This window comes from Chelonoidis abingdonii, chromosome 26 (genome assembly GCF_003597395.2).
Source record: "Chelonoidis abingdonii isolate Lonesome George chromosome 26, CheloAbing_2.0, whole genome shotgun sequence".
NCBI lineage: Eukaryota > Metazoa > Chordata > Testudines > Testudinidae > Chelonoidis > Chelonoidis abingdonii.
Genome location: NC_133794.1, coordinates 4,852,046 through 4,868,879, shown reverse-complemented (window position 1 = coordinate 4,868,879; position 16,834 = coordinate 4,852,046). Strand labels below are relative to the sequence as shown.

Sequence of the window (16,834 nt, the reverse complement as noted above, 5' to 3'; positions counted from 1 at the left end):
CTCGCTAATCCTTGAGAGCACAGCCCAGTCATGTGGTGCTCAGCACACCTGGACGGCAGCTCCGCTCCAGTCTGTGGTGGAGCTGGGAAGTGACCCCAGAGCTGCACGGCACACGCACTCCATGCAGGCACCTCCCCTGCGCCCGCAGCAGAAAGCGACGCAAGCCCAAGTCTTGGAAATTAAAACGTTTATTACAGGGAAACAAAAGCCCATTTGAGGAGAAACTAAATGATTAACAGTGGGGCCAGGGATGTGGAATGATCCACAAAGTGTGCGGGCGGGGGAGAGGTGCGTTATCTGGACTCAAAGGAAAAACCTCCTCCACTGGAAAAAGTGCCTTAAACACTGAACAGAGAATGACACTTAAATAGACATTGAACAGAACCGGGCAGTCTGGCCCCTTGGAGGGTGGGAGATTTGTTCAGCCACAGGATCCCGCTATGCCCTGGGGAAACTGGAATGCTGCCCTCTCACCCCCTCAATAACACCTGAACGGTCCCAGGAGAGGGGCTGCGAGGGTCGTTCCCCCCAGGGGCCAGGCATGCTGCTGACAGCTTTGGCAGCACGCGGCCGAAGCAGTATTAGAAGAATTCACCGTCTCCAGTAAGCAAGGAGATGGTTAAAGTGGTGTCCCAAGCCGGAGGACGAGGCTGCCCCATCGCCAGAAAGGGTGGACCCCTGCCCTAGCAGCAAGTGCCAGGGCACGTTACTGCTATGTCACCGCAGATCACGGTGACGAGGGTCAGGTCCCCTCCCACAGCATCCCGCTAGCCCAACTGAGCATGTGCACCACAGGAAACGCCACCGGCAGGCAGAGCAGCCCGTAGCCGTTGGCAAAGGCAAGAGACTCGTGGTCCAACCCCAGAGGAGACGCTGGGCTGGGCCCTGAGCCGACAGGCATTTCCCCCTCCCCTAGGAATACTCCTACTTCCAGCCACTTTCAGCAAAAGCACGAGTTACTCTAATTAAAAAAAGGATGAAGAGAAATGAAAACCCAACAAAACTCAACCAGGAGGAGGTAGTTAAATCCGACGTACAGTACGGCAGGAACCAGCCCGGGCTCGCCTCCGCATCACAAGACGATCCAGGTGTAGCGCTCGTTGTCTGCTAGGACCTTCAAGGAGCAGCCTACAGATTGAAGAGCAGGTGGGTTTAAGGAGCTGCTCCTCCGTGGCCATTTCCCCACTCCCAAGGCTGGGCAGATGAGGGCGGGGGTCATGCCCAGGGCTGCGTTGGGGGTGGGGGAAAGATCCAAGTCTCTCCACTACACTGATGGCAAAGTAAGGTAGCAGGATCCCCGCAGGGCCTGGGCCAAGTGTCAGTGTGGCTACAAGCCACCGTGCAGCAAGGAGTCAAGCCAGGGGCGCGCTCAGTGCAGGAGATGGTCCTGCTGGAGGTTCGCAATTCAAGCCCAGCATGGCATGCCTGCCATGCCCGCCCCATATCCCCCGGCACGGCTCTGCCCTCCCCTGCCTACTGACACGGGCACAGCTCTGCCTGGCTCGGCTGCCAGCCAAGCGCAGAATCCCGTCCGTGGGTCAGGAGTCCTCTGGCCTGCCCGTGCTCAGCTGCAATCAGGAGACACGTGGGGCGCAGGTGGAGGGAGCAGCAGGCCCTGGAGAGATGGGACACAGTCCCGCACCCAGAGGGTGGGGACCAAGCCCCAGAACAGCCTGGGCAGCTGCCCCTGCTTCCCCCCATTCCCATTAGAGCTTCGCTATGGGATCAGCTGGGTCCAGCCTGGGAGGGGTTTGGTCAGACTCCATCTGCACCAGAACTGCTGGGTGTTTGGCTTCTGTGTCTAACCCATCTGCCCAAGCTTAGCCATGGGCCGGCTACAGGAATCCCGGGGGCAAGGGTCTCAGCAGCCCCTCCTGGCCTTCACCAATATACAGGGATCTAGGAGCACACAATTATTTCCGGTGGGGAGTTTAACCGGGGGCCACGAAGCGAAGAGCCGTGACTGGGTAGTTAGCCTCCCCCGTTTGTACCTCCTGGGGTAGCTCGAGATTAGAGGGCAGAGAGGGACGCCCCACACATGGAGTCTGGGGCAGGACATGCTCTAGCAGAAAGTAACCGTCCCGCAACACGCCAGGGAGCTTAGAGGCCCCCCCGCTGGGCTCTGGAGGGAACCGCGTCCTTGGCAGCACAGCCCAGACATGCTTCACCTCCTCTGAGCTGGAACGGAGAGCAGCTTCCCCGAGATCCAGCCTCCAGCAGCACAGCGCACAGCTCACCCAGGCCCCAGGCAGCTGCAGCGCCACATTCCTGCTGGCAGGGGTGCAGAGCACAGGCCTGGAGCCAAGCGAATGGTTCAGGGCTCCATGGCCCTCCCAGGCAGGCTGGCAAGGCTGGAGCATAGCGGGGCTCTGCAGGTCAGCAGACTGGGGAAGCCGCGGGCTGAAGGTGATCTGAAGCAGGCAGCCAGCCGTGCTGTGTCACCCTGCCCAGCCCCTCTCTCTCACACAGGCCTGGCTAGGAGACCCCTAGCCTTTGGAAGGGAAGCTGGGCAGCCCCTTCCTCCAGGGCTCAGTGCCCGGCTGTACCTTTATGAAGTGCCTCGTTCGTCATTCTGTTGACGTATCGCCCGCTGCTCTCCGGCACCAGCCACTTCATCACCATGTCCACGCAGCTCTTCCGGTAGGAGCTCCAGACGCTGCCGCTGCGGACAGAGGACAGCACCGTGAGTGGGCAGAGCAGGGGCCCGTCCTGGGGCGAGGCCCCAGCCTGTGATTTCCCAGAGGCAACGCCCTGGGCAGTTTGTATTAGTGCTGTCAAACACAAGCGCCAAGCAGTTCTGGGGCTGGTCAGATCCCCGGACACCCCACACCCCCAGGCTCGGAGGTCAGCAGCGGCAGGGCACTCCGGACGCAGACGCCCCAGCTCAGGGGAGGTGGAAGGGAGCTGTGTTCCCAGTGGAGAACACTGGAAGGCAGGGCCACTTTGGTTTGGAGAAGGGAGGTTTGAACTGAGATGGCAACAGGCTCAGTGAAGGGCTCGAGTCTAACCAGCAAAGGTCCGACAGTGCCAGGATCTGGGACTCGGCCCCCACAGCCCAGCTCTCTGGAGCGAGCGTCTTTTCCCAGCTCACCCCAGCAGGCACTGGCCATGGCCACGCACCTGGTCTGCCCCTTGACTTCTGTGAGGTCTCCCACGCTGACAGTGATGAAGGTGCCGGTGTTCAGATTCCAGGCCACTTTCAAGCTGGTGTGATAGGTCTTTGGTCTGGAGGGGAGGCACAGGACACACACCGGCCTGGGCAGGTTAGAATAGGGGTCGGCTAGAAATTAACCATTTCCTCCCCAAACCCCATGGCACACAAGCCCCACGGTCAATCTGGGCAGTTACCAGGACCCCTGGAGCCCGCTAGGGACTGAGGTTGGGTGGAGGGGTTCTGGCAAGGGGGTCGCCCTGTTGCTGCTGGAATTCCTCCCAGACTCCGCCTCCCCCACAAACTCCTCCGGCATCTGCTCCCCATGACCTCCCTTTACGCCAGTTCCTGCCCCTTCTGTGGGGATAGGGGTTCCCTAAAAGCACCCGCCGAGGGGCTGGAGAGACGTCGCAGGGGGAGTGCGGCAGCGGCTGAACTCACCTAAGCTGGCCCTCTTCGTCAGGAGATGGGAAGGCCAAGAGCAATAATCCAATATTGATTATGACTTGGTTGGTTTCTGGACACACCTAGAGGGAGGGGATTGGACAGTTGACTCGGGGAGGTTACAGAGCACTGCTGTGCATGGCTCACGCTGGGCCGGGCAGAAGGAAGGGTGGCCTGGTTGTATTTAGCCCTGGATGGTACCTCCAGAGCCCAGGATTCTCTGTTAAGCCACACAGCTGATGTGCACACGAGACACCTGCCCACTGGGATTCCCCACCACACACCAGGCACTGCAGAGTCAAGACAGTAGAAATGGGAGCGAAATCTGAAGCAGCAGCACCAAAGGGAGAGGCTGACCCCTCCTCCCCCTCCCCCTCCCATTAGGTTAATCAGGCGCTCCAACAGCCCCACCCCCAGAGCAGTCAGTCGCCAGGTGCTGCAGCAGGAAGCAAGATCCCCACACTGACCCCCCATCCCAGTGCAGCAGCCAGGGGAAATGCAGAGGCTGACACCTGGCCAGACCATCTCTCCTCTCCACTCAGTTCCCCAAGGAGCCCCCTCAACTCTGCCACGTACAGACTGGACCCAGGCATGCAATGCCGAGCGCCCAGGGCCTGGAGCCCACTGGCCACGCCCTGTTACAGAGGAGGGCTACTGCAATGGGTTTCATTGCAGCAGGAGCACTCCGGCTTCTGGCCAGTCCTTTGCTCCAGTATGTAGTAGCCAACAGAGAAGTTTGACGACTCTGCTGGAAGAGCGGCCGGCAGAGCCACTGGGGGTTACTCCTCTGTGCTGGCTCCCAGCCCAGGCAGGGCGCTGCCGCTCTCAGGTCATGCAGCCGGAAGCGGTCCCGTTCCAACGCCGCCCGACGGCTTCGCTAGGCAGCATGAGGCTCGCCTGGCTCCGTGGGGGAAGGGACGCTCTCGCGCACTCACCTCTAAGATGACGATGTCGTAGTCGCTGAAGGAGCAGAACTGCCTGGACCAGGAGGCATCGTTCCGGATCACCTCATTAATGACGTACTCAAAATCCAGAGTCAGCTGCTCCACAGTCAGGTACTGGCCCTGCAATGGGAGCGGAGAACCCAGATCCCTCAGCAGCTTTTTCTCCCTAGTCCCCACCCTCAGCCCAGCTGTGCTAAGCAGGTCCTGGCTAGTTAGAAAGCTTTATGTCTGAGCCAGGGAACTCACTCCTCAAAGTCCAGTCCCACCCAGTGATGGGACTCCGCAGAAAGGGCCCCTTTTCTCACCCCACAGCTCTGCGCTGAGACAGACACACACATGCTGCTCCAAGTTTCTAGCTATGTAAGATCAACCTGGGCACAAGCTAGATTCGACTCAGCTCACCCATCACCAGAATTGTGAACAAAGTTTTAACTGCAGGCTTGAGCTCTGCCCCCATGCACGAGCCCATTACCTCCTACGGGGCTGGCAGCCAGGTTACAGGGAGTCGCTGGGACTCCCCGAGACCTAGGTGTGACTCCCAGCCCTGCCAGACTCCCTGTGTGACCGTGTGGGCTTCACCTCTTGTGCCCTTTATCTCGGCTGTAAGCTCGTCAGGGAGGAGCTCTCAAGGGGTTTTTGTTCAGCGCTTGGTGCTCTAGGCCCCCATCTCAGCTGGAGCCTGTAGACTCCATACCAAGTCCATCAGCACTGAGACGGATAGGACGGGGGCACCTCTCTGGCTGGCAGAATCTTTTACGACCAACGGTGGACAGAAACCATGGCCACGAAGCCTCACAGTGCTGATTCAGCAGCCCTCCTCAGAACAGACCTGCTCCTGAGTAATCCCCCCACCGAGTGCTGGTCATCATTTTACAGAGGCGATCAGGAACAGTCCCCACCACGGTGCAGACGGGGAGCACGACTCGCCCAGTCACCAGCAGCAGAGTCAAGAATGGAAGCTGGGTCTCCTGGGTCCCAGGCCAGTGCTCTGCCCACTAGAGCAGTGGTTCTAAACCAGGGGTCCAGAGGGCCTGTCAAGCAGGGCCAGCATCAGACTCACTGGGGCGCAGGGCAGAAAGCTGAAGCCCAAGGCCCTGAGCCCCCGCACCTGGGGCTGAAGCCGAAGCCTGAGCAGCTTAGCTGCATGGGGCTCCCTGTGGCGTGGGGCCCCCAGACAACTGCCCTGTTTGCTACCCCCTAATGCTGGCCCTGGTGTGGATATGCAGAAAAGCAGTTGTGCCACAGGTGGGCTGTGGAGATTTTATAGCATGGGGGGGGTGGGGGGCTCAGAAAGAAAAACGCTGCAAACCCCTGCACTAGAGCACACTGCCTCTCATTCACACTTCCCTCCCCCAGCAGATCACTGGGTAAGCTCCCCTCTCTCAGGGAGGCATCTGCCTCCAGCCCAGCCCATTCAGAAGGTGAAAAATCAGAATTTTTGTGACTGTAGAAAGCGTCTGTGAACTTAGCGAGGTTCGGCTGCCTCGCTGGGGAAGGCTGACTGGAGGTGGGGCAGCGTGGTCAGTTTTCGCCCCAGGGTATTACTCACAGCTGCCAGGTTTGGAATTGACACCTTAAAATGCGACACTTGGTTCTGGACACAGCACTGCATGTTGGGACTTGTAGTCTCCATGGAGACTACATCTCTCTGGAACAGCAGAGGCTGATGAAAGCTTTAGAAAGGACACACACTTCTGTCTGCAAGCGTCTCACACACCATTGTTACGCCTGACACCTAAGCTGACAGCACTGGGTCAGATACTTCCCCCCTTTGCCTCGTGCATCACGTGGTCAAATCCTCCATTTCCAGCAACACGGCAAGATCAAATGCATTCAGTGGTAACAGAACATGGCAGAACAACCCCCCAAAACCGGCCAGGCCATCCAAAGGCAGCTGCGGGAGCATCAGCTCATTATTTGAAACTGACTAATTTCGAGCTGAGAGTGTCCCTTAAAGCCCCCCCATGACAGGACCAGAGCCCGAGGCCACATCTGACCTGGAATATGGCTCTCTCCTTCAGCGGCTTGAGGTTTCGCCCTCTCAGGTCAGTTACGACAAATGGCAGCGAGATCTTGTCATCCTCGTACTCTGAAAGGGAAGGCAGCGTGAGGCAGAGGCCACGTGGCTGGCGAAGGGCCTGGGCCTGCAATCCCAAGGAACCAGAAAAGGGGTCTGCAAAGTCGCCCCCGTGGAAGAGGCTTGGGAATCGAGATGGCTGCTAAGGGAGCAGGAACAAACCACTGGTCTCAGCCCCCTGCTTTAGTGCGATACAGTCCAAGGAGTGGCTCTTCCTCTCACATCCTCTCCACATGCATTTCCGAGCTAGCTTTGGTGACCAGAGCTCTTGCTCCCATCAGCCCTACAGAGTCGACTGAGCTCTGGGGGAACGAGCCAGATGCTATGACTCCTGTCTTGCAAGTAGGCCCTGGGGGGCAGGGACTGGCTTTTTGTTGTGGGGTTCTGGCCCATGCCGGGGGCTCCTAGGTGCTACCGTGGTACAAATAAAACCTGCCTCCAGTTACACCTGGGCAATGCAACCTAAGGCACCAGGCTGGGCCAGCGGTTGGTGGGGAGCAGAGATGGGGCAGGGAAAGAAGCTAATTACAAAAAGCTGGACCCACTGAAGTGAACTGGCACCTTCCCAAGAGGGACAAGGGCAATTAACTAAGACGTCCTCCTTCAGTCACCATGAGCTGGGACAGGACCATTTAGGCAAGTCAGGGAAGATTCTGGCAAGTCAGCCGATCGATGTGCTGCGGAGACCAGGGTGGGACTCTGGGGCAGGCAAGTGCTCTGGTCTCTCAGAGCCTCATTAACCAGCCTCCTGCTCACTGCGCCAGGGAAGAGAGCAAGTGCCAGAGCAAATCTGTGCCAGCTGGTATGGGAGGGACTGCAGTGACGAACGTGACAGGACCAGAACTGCTCTGGCAGCCTGGGGCCAGGCGTGTGCTGTACCAAGGAGCTGGGGGTGGGGGTGGAGGGAACCTTTCGGCACCTGTGCAGAGACTGGCCGCTCAGGGCACACCTACACTGCAGCTGGCAGGGAGCCTCCAAACGTGGCTCAAGCTGGAGCTCTGGCTTCCCCGCCCCAGCCCAGGCTTCAGAGCCTGAGACGTGCCCCAAGGCTGCTATGGAGAGATCTCCCCAAGGGAGGGGACGAGACCCCTTCTGAGCATTACCGAACCAGGAACTAGCCAGGGGGGTGTCTCCAGCCCACAGCACTGGAGGGTGGTGGAGAAGAGGAGTCCCAATCCACACCATGAATGCAAAGTGGGCACAGCTGTGCCCTGCAGGGACCCCATACAGGGGCAAGGGGCAGTTCAGTCTCCGTAGCCTATTCAGTCCTCAGCCCCTCCACTGAGGCTTCCAGCAAAATGGCCTCGTAGCACTGGGGGGTGGAAGGATTGGGGTGGGGTGGTTTAGCAGCATGGAGGCCTGACTGCTGGGAACCAGAGGGAGACCCAAACTCACTACACGGGCTGGACACTAGACTGTTAACACTCAATTACAATCTACATAAGTCCAATTACGAGCAGACTGAGGGGTGAAAGGACCCGGGCTCCAGCCGAAAACCCCTGAGTTCCCAGTCAGCTCAGCCCTACGCGCAATCCCAACCCCTGGGCGAGTCGGTCCCTGCACCGAGAAGTGGATTGGCCTCCCTAAGCCTGCTTACCATCCTCCGGCTCCGCCAGGTCACTGGGCTCCAGGCCATAGCGCAGCTTGGTGTAGTTCACGTAGCCGGGCTCAGCTGGCTGGCTCTCCAGCTCCGCTCCGGCAAGGGGAGAATCTTTCGGGGGCTGATCCCCTTCTGGAGTTCGGTCTCCCCTGGGAGACGAGAGGCCATGATGCAGGCGGCAATAACTCCCAGAGGGCCCTGAGCACGGCCTTGCCTCCCACGGTGCATCAGCAGGGGGGCCCTGGGACAGTGATCTGTGTGGGCTGGCTTCCTGGGCAGGCCGGCACTCAAACCGGCCGCCACCCACCTCCTCCTCTTCCGCCGGGGCCGAGCCTTTAGCCTCCTTGGCCCGCCGGAAGATATCGGCCACAAACTCTTTCGCCTTGGCCACGGCTGGCGACAGCTCCATGGGTCTGATGGGGCTTTCTGGGCCCTGGGAAGTGCTGCAGGCGGACGATGGCGTGGCAGCCATTCGGCAAGGGCAGCCATCTCTTTCCATCCGCTCCTCCGCACCCGCTGGGCACCGCATGGCACCTGCAGCATCACAAGCCCCGGCGTGGGGTGACTGGGGCTGGTTCCTTCTGTCGTAGAGAATTTGGCAGAAGTTGCTGTCCTCTAAACCAGAGAGAGGTGAGGAAGGAGTTAAAGAGGCCATGGCAACAGAGAACAGTTTCCATGGAGACATCCCTCAGCATCTTCCACTGGCCAAGTGGGAGCAGCAAGGTCTAGTGGATAGAGCACCGAATGCCCCAATACCAGAGTGATGGGCACGGCACACAAACCATTCCCCTCCTGGGCCCTGCCACTGCCGTGCTGTGACTCAGCCTCTCTGCACCTCAGGTCCCAGATCCTCACCTGTAACATGTGCCCTCTTCTGTCAGACGCTGGCAGATACTCGGATGGAATATTAGAACTCTGCCTTCGTTTAGACAGTCAGGATCCGGGGTCAGCAGTACCACCTGGCTCCTGGGCAACGCTTTCCCATCAGCGCACCTGAAAGTGCTTCGCAAGCTTTAATGTATTTCCCCTGCTAACCCCCTGGGGAGGCAGGGCAGGGGGAACCAAGGCAAAGATCACACACGGAGTCTGAACTCAGGTCTCCCAAGCCCTAGGCACATCATTTCAGAGTTTGGCTGAGATTCGGAGAGCCATCGAAGGGGGTCGGCTGCCCACTTCCCATTGGTTTTAAGGAGAAATGAACACGCAAAGCCTTAATTCACAAAACAGCTGCCCGCTCCCTGAGGCTGGGTCTCTGGGATCTGACAGTGCTTTGTAGACGTTAAAGAACTGAGCCTCCAGAGCTCCTGCACAAAGGAGGCGGGTCCTGGCCGCAGAAATGTGCACACGCCCCAGGTCACACGGTGAGCCAGTGACAGAGGCAGGAGCACAGCTGGGAACAGAACCCAGGAGTCTCAACTCCCAGTGTCCTGCTCTGGACTCTCCAACATGCTTGTCGATACACCAGGATTTCCCTAGAATAACACAACTCAATCTCTAATATACCCTCCACAAAACTCCCCGTCCTGCCAGTAGGGTGTGAGTTTCACCCCTTGAGCATTACCCGGTGTCCTCATTTTAGCAGCAAGTTTCTCTGTAAAATGAGACATTACACACATTGGGCTGCTCTCCCGAGGAAGCCAGGACGGCTTTACAGTACTCGCTAACATGGGTCAAGTTTACCTCTTCCAATGTCTAAAACACTGGGAAACCAGCATGTCACGTGCTTCCAACCACCCGTAGGTGAGTGAGAAAGAGACTTAATGTCCCTGCATCACATTCTCCCCTTTGAGGCCCTTCCCCTACGTGTCCCTTACATGCCTCCCACCTCACCCACCAAATCTCTGCTCCACTATCAACTTCTCTCACCCAAACATAGAATCCTAGAATTGTAGGACTGGAAGGGACCTCGAGAGGAATCTAATCCAGTCCCCTGCACTTATGGCAGGACTAAGTATTAGACTATCCCTGACAGGGGGTTGTCTAACCTGCTCTTAAAAACCTTCAATGCTGGAGATTCCACATCTCCGCACGTCCTTCCATGCTGTCCTTAGGTATGGGACACCTACCTTGAGCCAAGCCGTGAGGGCCTCACTAGGCTGCTCCAGTTCCTGGCACCCAGGAACAGCACATGCTCCCATTGTGCCAGGCTGCGAGATCTGGACAACATACCTGTGCATTGCTACAGCAGCTTGCAATCAAAGATCTCAAAGCACTTTACAATCACATATTAACCCTTGCAATCTCAGGGGGTAGACAGTGTGGATAATCACTAGCTCTAACTTTTCATCAGCAGATCTCAAAGCACTTCTCAATCCTTTCAATCAGTGATAAAAAGTGATTCTTTTTAAAAATTGCATTTATTGAAAACAACTTATTTAATTTAAATACATTTTCTTTTTAAAAATACATCTAAGATTAAATTTGAAATGACAACCACCCATGTTAAAACCTAATCTCACTACTCAAGTTACTTAAATATATTAAAATATGCTGTGTCAATGAGCTCTCCTCAAATTTTAATGAGTTGGATTATACACAGCAGTGGTTTTCAACCTTTTTCATTTGTGGACCACTAAAAAGTTTCAAATGGAGGTGTGGACCCCCTTGGAAATCTTAGACTGTTTGTAGACCACGGGTTGAAAACCACTGATATACAGAATCGGGGGAAAACCAATTTTCTAAATATTGGAATTTCCTGTCCTGCACTAGGGGTATGTATTATTTTCAGTCTCTACAATGGGGCGAATGCTAGTAGGTACATATTTCTCAGATGTACGTTCCTTACAAAGGAGGTTGGTATCATCCTTCCCATTTTACAGATGGGGAAATTAAGGCAGGGGAAGAGGAAGTGACTTGCCCAGGATCAACCAGCAGGTCAGTGGTAGAACAGGAGTAGAACCCGGGTCTCTTGGGTCCCAGTCCAATACCCAGCCACCAGACCACACTGTCTGCTACAGGATCTCAATCCACCATGAGGGCCACACGAGGACTAGTAATTGGCTGAGGGCTCATCACTGAACCCCACTACCCTCCCCCACCTCTCAAGAGTCGCCCATTCCCAACCCGTCAAATCCCGCCCCCCCCGCCACCGTCTTCTCCCTCTCCCTCCTGGAAAACGCTAAGCGCTGCCAAACAGCTGTTTGGCAGCAGGAAGCACCTGGAGGTAGGCAGAGGAGTGGAGACGTGGCACGCTGGGGTGGGAGGGGAGGTGGCGGGGGAGGGGAGCTAGGTGGCCGCAGGTGTGCGGGGGGGCAGGCGGGGAGCTTGGTAGGCTGCAGCAAATAACTTTGCGGGCCGTGTATTTGAGACCTCTGGTCTACTACATATAAACTGAGAGGCTCCCTCCCCCCGGCCCCCACACTTCCTCTGCTGGTTTTCTTACATTGCAAGCTCTTTGGGGCAGGGACATCTGATTGTGCAGCACCTGGCACAGCAGGCCATTGGGCCCTACTGCAATAGAAAGCGGCCATAAGACCATCCTTCCCTCCCTCGAGGTTAGTGCTTGAGACCATTTGAAGCTGGAAATCCAAACTCCAACAAGGCCGAGGTGGTTGCTTTGTTCTTAGGTGGTTCAGCAGCTGTTAAATGGGGGAATGAGAACCTGAGGTCTGATGTACCTTGAAACCACCTGAGGCTACAAAGGATGCCCTACATTACCCTGGGAAGCTGGGCCTGCCAGCTCTCCTGCGCACCACTTACTCATCTCTACGCCCAGTGACTTGCAAGATGCCTGACCTTCCACCGACCCCTGTTCCTCCTTCTGAGCAGTGGTTTCACAGCCTCACACTCCTTCTGAAGCCAGGAGTTTCCAACCCCTGGCCAAGCCACAGGCCTGGGGGTTGCTGAAAGCACCACACTCAGTAGCTGCGATGCTCAAGCCGGTTGCAAGAGAAGGATGGCAATGAAGTTCTCTGGCCTGTGTTATACAGGAGCTCAGACTCGATGCGCTAATGGTCCCTTCAAATTCCAGATGAGGGAGAGAAGATACCCTGGCTAGATGGACTAAACTAAGCAGCCATCCCCACACATCCAAAGCCTTGCTGTTGACCTTGCTGAAACACCCAGCGAGGCCCGGAATTCCGAACACGGCTTCTTCCCAGAAAGAAATCCATGCACGTTAGCACTCTCCAGTTCCAGCTGCCCCAGAGAGGCGCGGCGCTTACCTGCGGTGTGTACGGAAACAGCACATGCTACGAGGGAGTAGCTGGTGTTCAGCAGCACCACCTGGTCCTTCTTGAGCTGGAAGGCTGGCTGGAATGTGGGGAAAGGATAGACCACCTGGTACTTTGTGTGCAGCATGAAGCCGTGCTGCAGGCAGTGGGCGTTTGGGTCCCCTGAGAACACACAAGAAGAGGGACAAGTGAGACCATCCCTGCCCAAAAGACGAGAATAGCTGGGGGTCAGATAGCACATGGGAGACAAGCAGTCAGTCCCAGAGTCACCCACACTGAACATGCCTATCACCTGGCAGGGTAAGAATATTTCCTTTACTAACACTGAACAAATCCCACCAGGAGCCCGATTACATTATCCTCATTGTGTGAGCTTATGGGGAAACTGAGGCATGGAGGATGAAAGCTTGCCCAAAGATCATGCAGCAAGTCAGTGGAAGAGCTGGCAAGAGGACCCAGGAGTCCCAACTGTCCCCTAAATAAATCAGGAGACCTCACTCTGTCCCATCACCAAGTCTATCACCCCACCTTCACCAAACCTCCGAGCGTCACGGCTTGCCTCATCCGACCCCCTTAGGAAGATGCACATCAGCTTCCCTGGTGAACATATTCTCTACAGCTAGGGAACCGTTCCCTGGCTCACCTGGATGTGCGAGGGCCATATCCCTGCAGCCAGGACAGTACATGAGTGGGGGCATGGCCACCGTGCTGATGTAAATATCCCGATGGTTTTCATCACTCATCATCATCATGTTCATCAGCAGGCCGTTTGCAGAGCGTGTGCTGCCAGGGAGACAGGAGACACCTTTGGTCACTTTCAGAGAAGTTCAGGGATTCAAACCCTCATCTCCCTCTTTTAAACCCACATCTTCCATCCCTGGTCTCTGTCCTAGCTTGCAAATCAGGCCTATTAGCCAGTCGTTACATGGGAGAGGGGGCGATGAGATTCTCTCTTCAAAGAGTTTAATCAAAACTGGAGCCGCTACTAAATTAAACTGTTCTTTTTCTTTTACAAGAGCCTCGGGGCTAAGAGGCAGGACTGAATTGCTCTTGGATATTTAAGAACATGTTTCACATGCAGTGACATTACACTGAGAGCTTCCAGCCCCACTCCCAGTTACTGCTTAGGTGATTAAAATGTCAACATTTACTTTGATTGCAAGCTTTCCGGGGCAGGGACAGTCTTTTGGTTCAGTTTGTGCAGCGCCTAGCACAATGGGGTCCTGGCCCATGACTAGGGTTTCTAGGCACTATCGTATCACAAACAAATACAATGCAGAGGAAAAAGCAAAAACACACCCGTCTTTGCCAATCTAACACACACAAACTAAATATTTAGAGTAATTAAAAACAGATGGAGAACAAAACAGTTTTTTTTTTTCAAAACGTGAACAAAGAAACAAGGGAAGTCAAACGATTTCAACTGATAAGTGGCCTGATCTGGAACCCTAATGCAGCCTCTTTCGACAGGAGTTTGTATTCTGCTAACCAACCACAGCAGATGCACCCCACCAGCCTCTCTTATTTGCCAGGTCAGGGCATTTGGCTCTTCCAACCTTAGATTCAGCTCAGGAAGAGGTGGGAGTGTAAATGAGCCATAGCTCTCCCTTAATATCCCAAAGCACCACTTCCCCACTCCTGACAGCCTTAGACACGCCATCTTCTAGGGCTGGGGTGAGCTGACGGTGTATGCCCGCAGGCAGGGGGAGGCTGAAGGAAAGGCTTGGTCTGCGCTGACCAGGCTGCACCCAATCTGTGGCTAGGACGAAGACATCAGTTTCCAAGGCTGTCAGTCCTATACTTGTGTGTTACGTGAAGTATTTATAACTATTTTAAAGAGGCAGGACTGTATCACCCAGAAACCTCAAGGAGGAGGCTGGTAGCAGCAATGAAGAATTTGCTAGGGGTGCCTCAGTCTTTAACTTTTTATGGGAGGATGTGAAGCTGGGAGTGCAGGAGGGAACTTAAATTCTGGCCAATTCACTCCCTCATCCCCCAAGATGGGCTCATTCAATGGAACTCACTTGAAGCCAAAGACGATGACCTTGGAGGAGTCACTGGGCCATTCACACACAGTCAGGTAAAGGTCACTGTAGATTTCTTCATCTTGAAACAAGCGAACCTGTCGCACCTACGGGAACAGAGCAAATCAGATTGAAACCTGATGTGAAAAAACAGACGACCAAGCAGTGGGATCTGGAATTAGAACCACCACTAGACAACTGTAGGGCCTGACGAAGTGGGTATTCACCCCCGAAAGCTCATGCTCCAATACTTCTGTTAGTCCATAAGGTGCCACAGGTCTCTGTCACTCTTCATAGGGCCCAAGTTACTTGGGAAGGTCTTTTAAGAGGCTTAGCCCTGGTCTACACTATGAGGTTAGGTCGAATTTAGCTGCATTAGGTCAATTTTATAAGCAATGTGTCTATACAACCAACACAGTTCCGTCGACCTACACAACTGACTGTATAAAATCGACTTCTATAAAATCAACCTAATTTCGTAGTGTAGACATACCCTTAGCCGAGAACAGGCAGTCTCTGAAAGATGTTTGGTTTGGCACAGAGAAGATAGGTGATTTTACATTTTGGATGCCCCTTTTCACTCAGGAGGGTCTCAAAATGCTTTATCGTTACAAACTGATTACATAAAAGAATCACTGCATACAGCTGCCTCTGGGGTGAAGCACAACAGTAGTTTGACAGGGCACAGCAACATTGCACTAGCATTTAGCACAGGAAGAACTGAAACCGTGGGGGAAATTTAGGGAGGCAAAATGTAATGAGCTGGTTAGGGATCTGAGGACAGCAGCTCCTCAACTCTAGCAAATTGCACCCGATCGAGAAGTCAGTTTTATGCCTTGTTTAAAAGGTGATGCCTTTTGCACCATAGTACCTCCTACAACCGGACTGGTCAACAATGGTCAACACAGCACCCTCTAGTCTCATACAGGGGCAATGACTCAAAGGAAAGAGTGTCCCCTACTGAATCCCCAATTCCCCTTCTGGGTTCTCCTTTGAAATCTCCCTTCCAAGCACCAGCCACACCTAACCCTGTTTAACATTCGATCCCTCTGGATCACAGCCCAAAGGGGGAATATCTGCAGGAAGTGGGTCTTCATTCCTTGTGAACCCTTCACCATGCTCAGTTGCTTCAGGAGCCGTCCCTCCTCCAGTGCCAGACTGGGGGCATCATACATACCAGCTTCAGCTTGCTGTGCACGTTGAATTCCCACCAATAGAGGTGGTAGATGTAGAAGGAGAAGTCGTCGTCGCCGCTGTTGCTGGTATATGACAAGACGTACCTCCCGCACTTGGAGAAGCCGAGGAAGATGTGTCTGGAAGATAAGAACATGATCATAGCTCAGCCCAGAGCATTCATATGCATTCACATCCCCATCTCGCCAAACTTGCTGGGCAGGGAAACTCCCCATGAGTTTGTCTGCCCCCCACCTGCCCACAATGGAAGTCAAGCTGAGAACGATGGATGGCCCTGCCAACCTGCCAAAGCAAAATGCCTCATCTTACCCTGCACACAAGAAATCTTCATCAACAATATTCTTCAGGGAAACGCACACCCTTGGGGGCAGCTTGCGGAAGAGGCGTGGAGAAAGCTGCCCGCTGATCTGGAAAGAAGGTAAGTGTCAGAGGCTCAGGGGTACATCCAACAAGAAGTGGGCTCAAGACAACCCAAAACGTGTCCTGAATTTCTACCCGTAGATGCCTTCTGCTTGCGACCCCAGTGTGAGGAAGGAGCTGAGCTAGACAAGGGCTATGTGAGCAGATATTGCAGTCAGGGGTATTATTTCCGGTAACGGTCACCACATTAGTTGCTGCCCTTGGGCTCTCCTGACAAGTCATCATCGCAGCCCCCAGGGCTGGGACTTTTGGGGCAATGGCTGCACGGAGCAACCTCGCTGCAGGGTCAGGGCAGCAGAACAGAGGCTGACATAGAAAACTAAGTGCCAAGACTCCTAGGTCAGTGGGGTCTAATGAACTGGGGGTGGGGAGAGATGTCGGGAGCCAGGACCCTGGGGTTCTATCCCCAGCTCTCTGCTCAAATCATTTCACCCACTTCTGTAGAAACTGCCCTCTCTTCTTTCAGAGCCTCTTACTGCTCCTCCCCGAGACCCTCCCCTTTCCCACAATCACACCCTAGTCCCAATCAGTCAGACCCCCCTTCCCTGTGCAACTGCCCCTCACAGAGCCCCCGCCCCTCTCCCCTCACAGAGCTCCCTGTGGGAACCCCCCCTCCCCTGCAAAGCAGCCCCTTCTCAGTGAGCTCCCCCCTGCCAAACTCCCTCACAGGAGCCTCTCCTCTCCCCTTTCAGGGCTCCCCATCAATGAGCCCCCCAACCTTTCCTCACAGGACTGCACCCCAGTCGTCAATTAATCCCTCACCCCCTGCCCCATGTCCCTCCCCAGAGCCCCCTGCCAATGACCCACC

At 55.3% G+C, this 16,834-nt stretch overlaps 1 protein-coding gene across 2 annotated transcripts in view; it reads right to left on the bottom strand.

Moving 5' to 3' along the window:
* Positions 1 to 170: 170 nt before the first annotated feature.
* DCAF15 (DDB1 and CUL4 associated factor 15) overlaps positions 171 to 16,834 on the bottom strand; it is a 17,376-nt gene continuing 712 nt past the window's right edge. Inside the window, exons 2-13 of one of the 2 annotated variants that reach the window (XM_032780365.2) lie at positions 15,916 to 16,013; positions 15,590 to 15,725; positions 14,413 to 14,519; positions 13,032 to 13,171; positions 12,380 to 12,550; positions 8,214 to 8,831; positions 6,537 to 6,628; positions 4,531 to 4,659; positions 3,593 to 3,678; positions 3,121 to 3,225; positions 2,547 to 2,662; positions 171 to 1,128 (exon numbers count right to left, since the gene is read on the bottom strand). In XM_032780365.2, the coding sequence (XP_032636256.1) occupies positions 1,073 to 1,128; positions 2,547 to 2,662; positions 3,121 to 3,225; positions 3,593 to 3,678; positions 4,531 to 4,659; positions 6,537 to 6,628; positions 8,214 to 8,831; positions 12,380 to 12,550; positions 13,032 to 13,171; positions 14,413 to 14,519; positions 15,590 to 15,725; positions 15,916 to 16,013 (1,854 nt within the window). In that variant the 3' untranslated portion in view covers positions 171 to 1,072. Of the gene's footprint in view, positions 1,129 to 2,546; positions 2,663 to 3,120; positions 3,256 to 3,592; positions 3,679 to 4,530; positions 4,660 to 6,536; positions 6,629 to 8,213; positions 8,832 to 12,379; positions 12,551 to 13,031; positions 13,172 to 14,412; positions 14,520 to 15,589; positions 15,726 to 15,915; positions 16,014 to 16,834 lie in introns of both variants that reach the window. The other variant, XM_032780364.2, reaches the window with a different exon arrangement.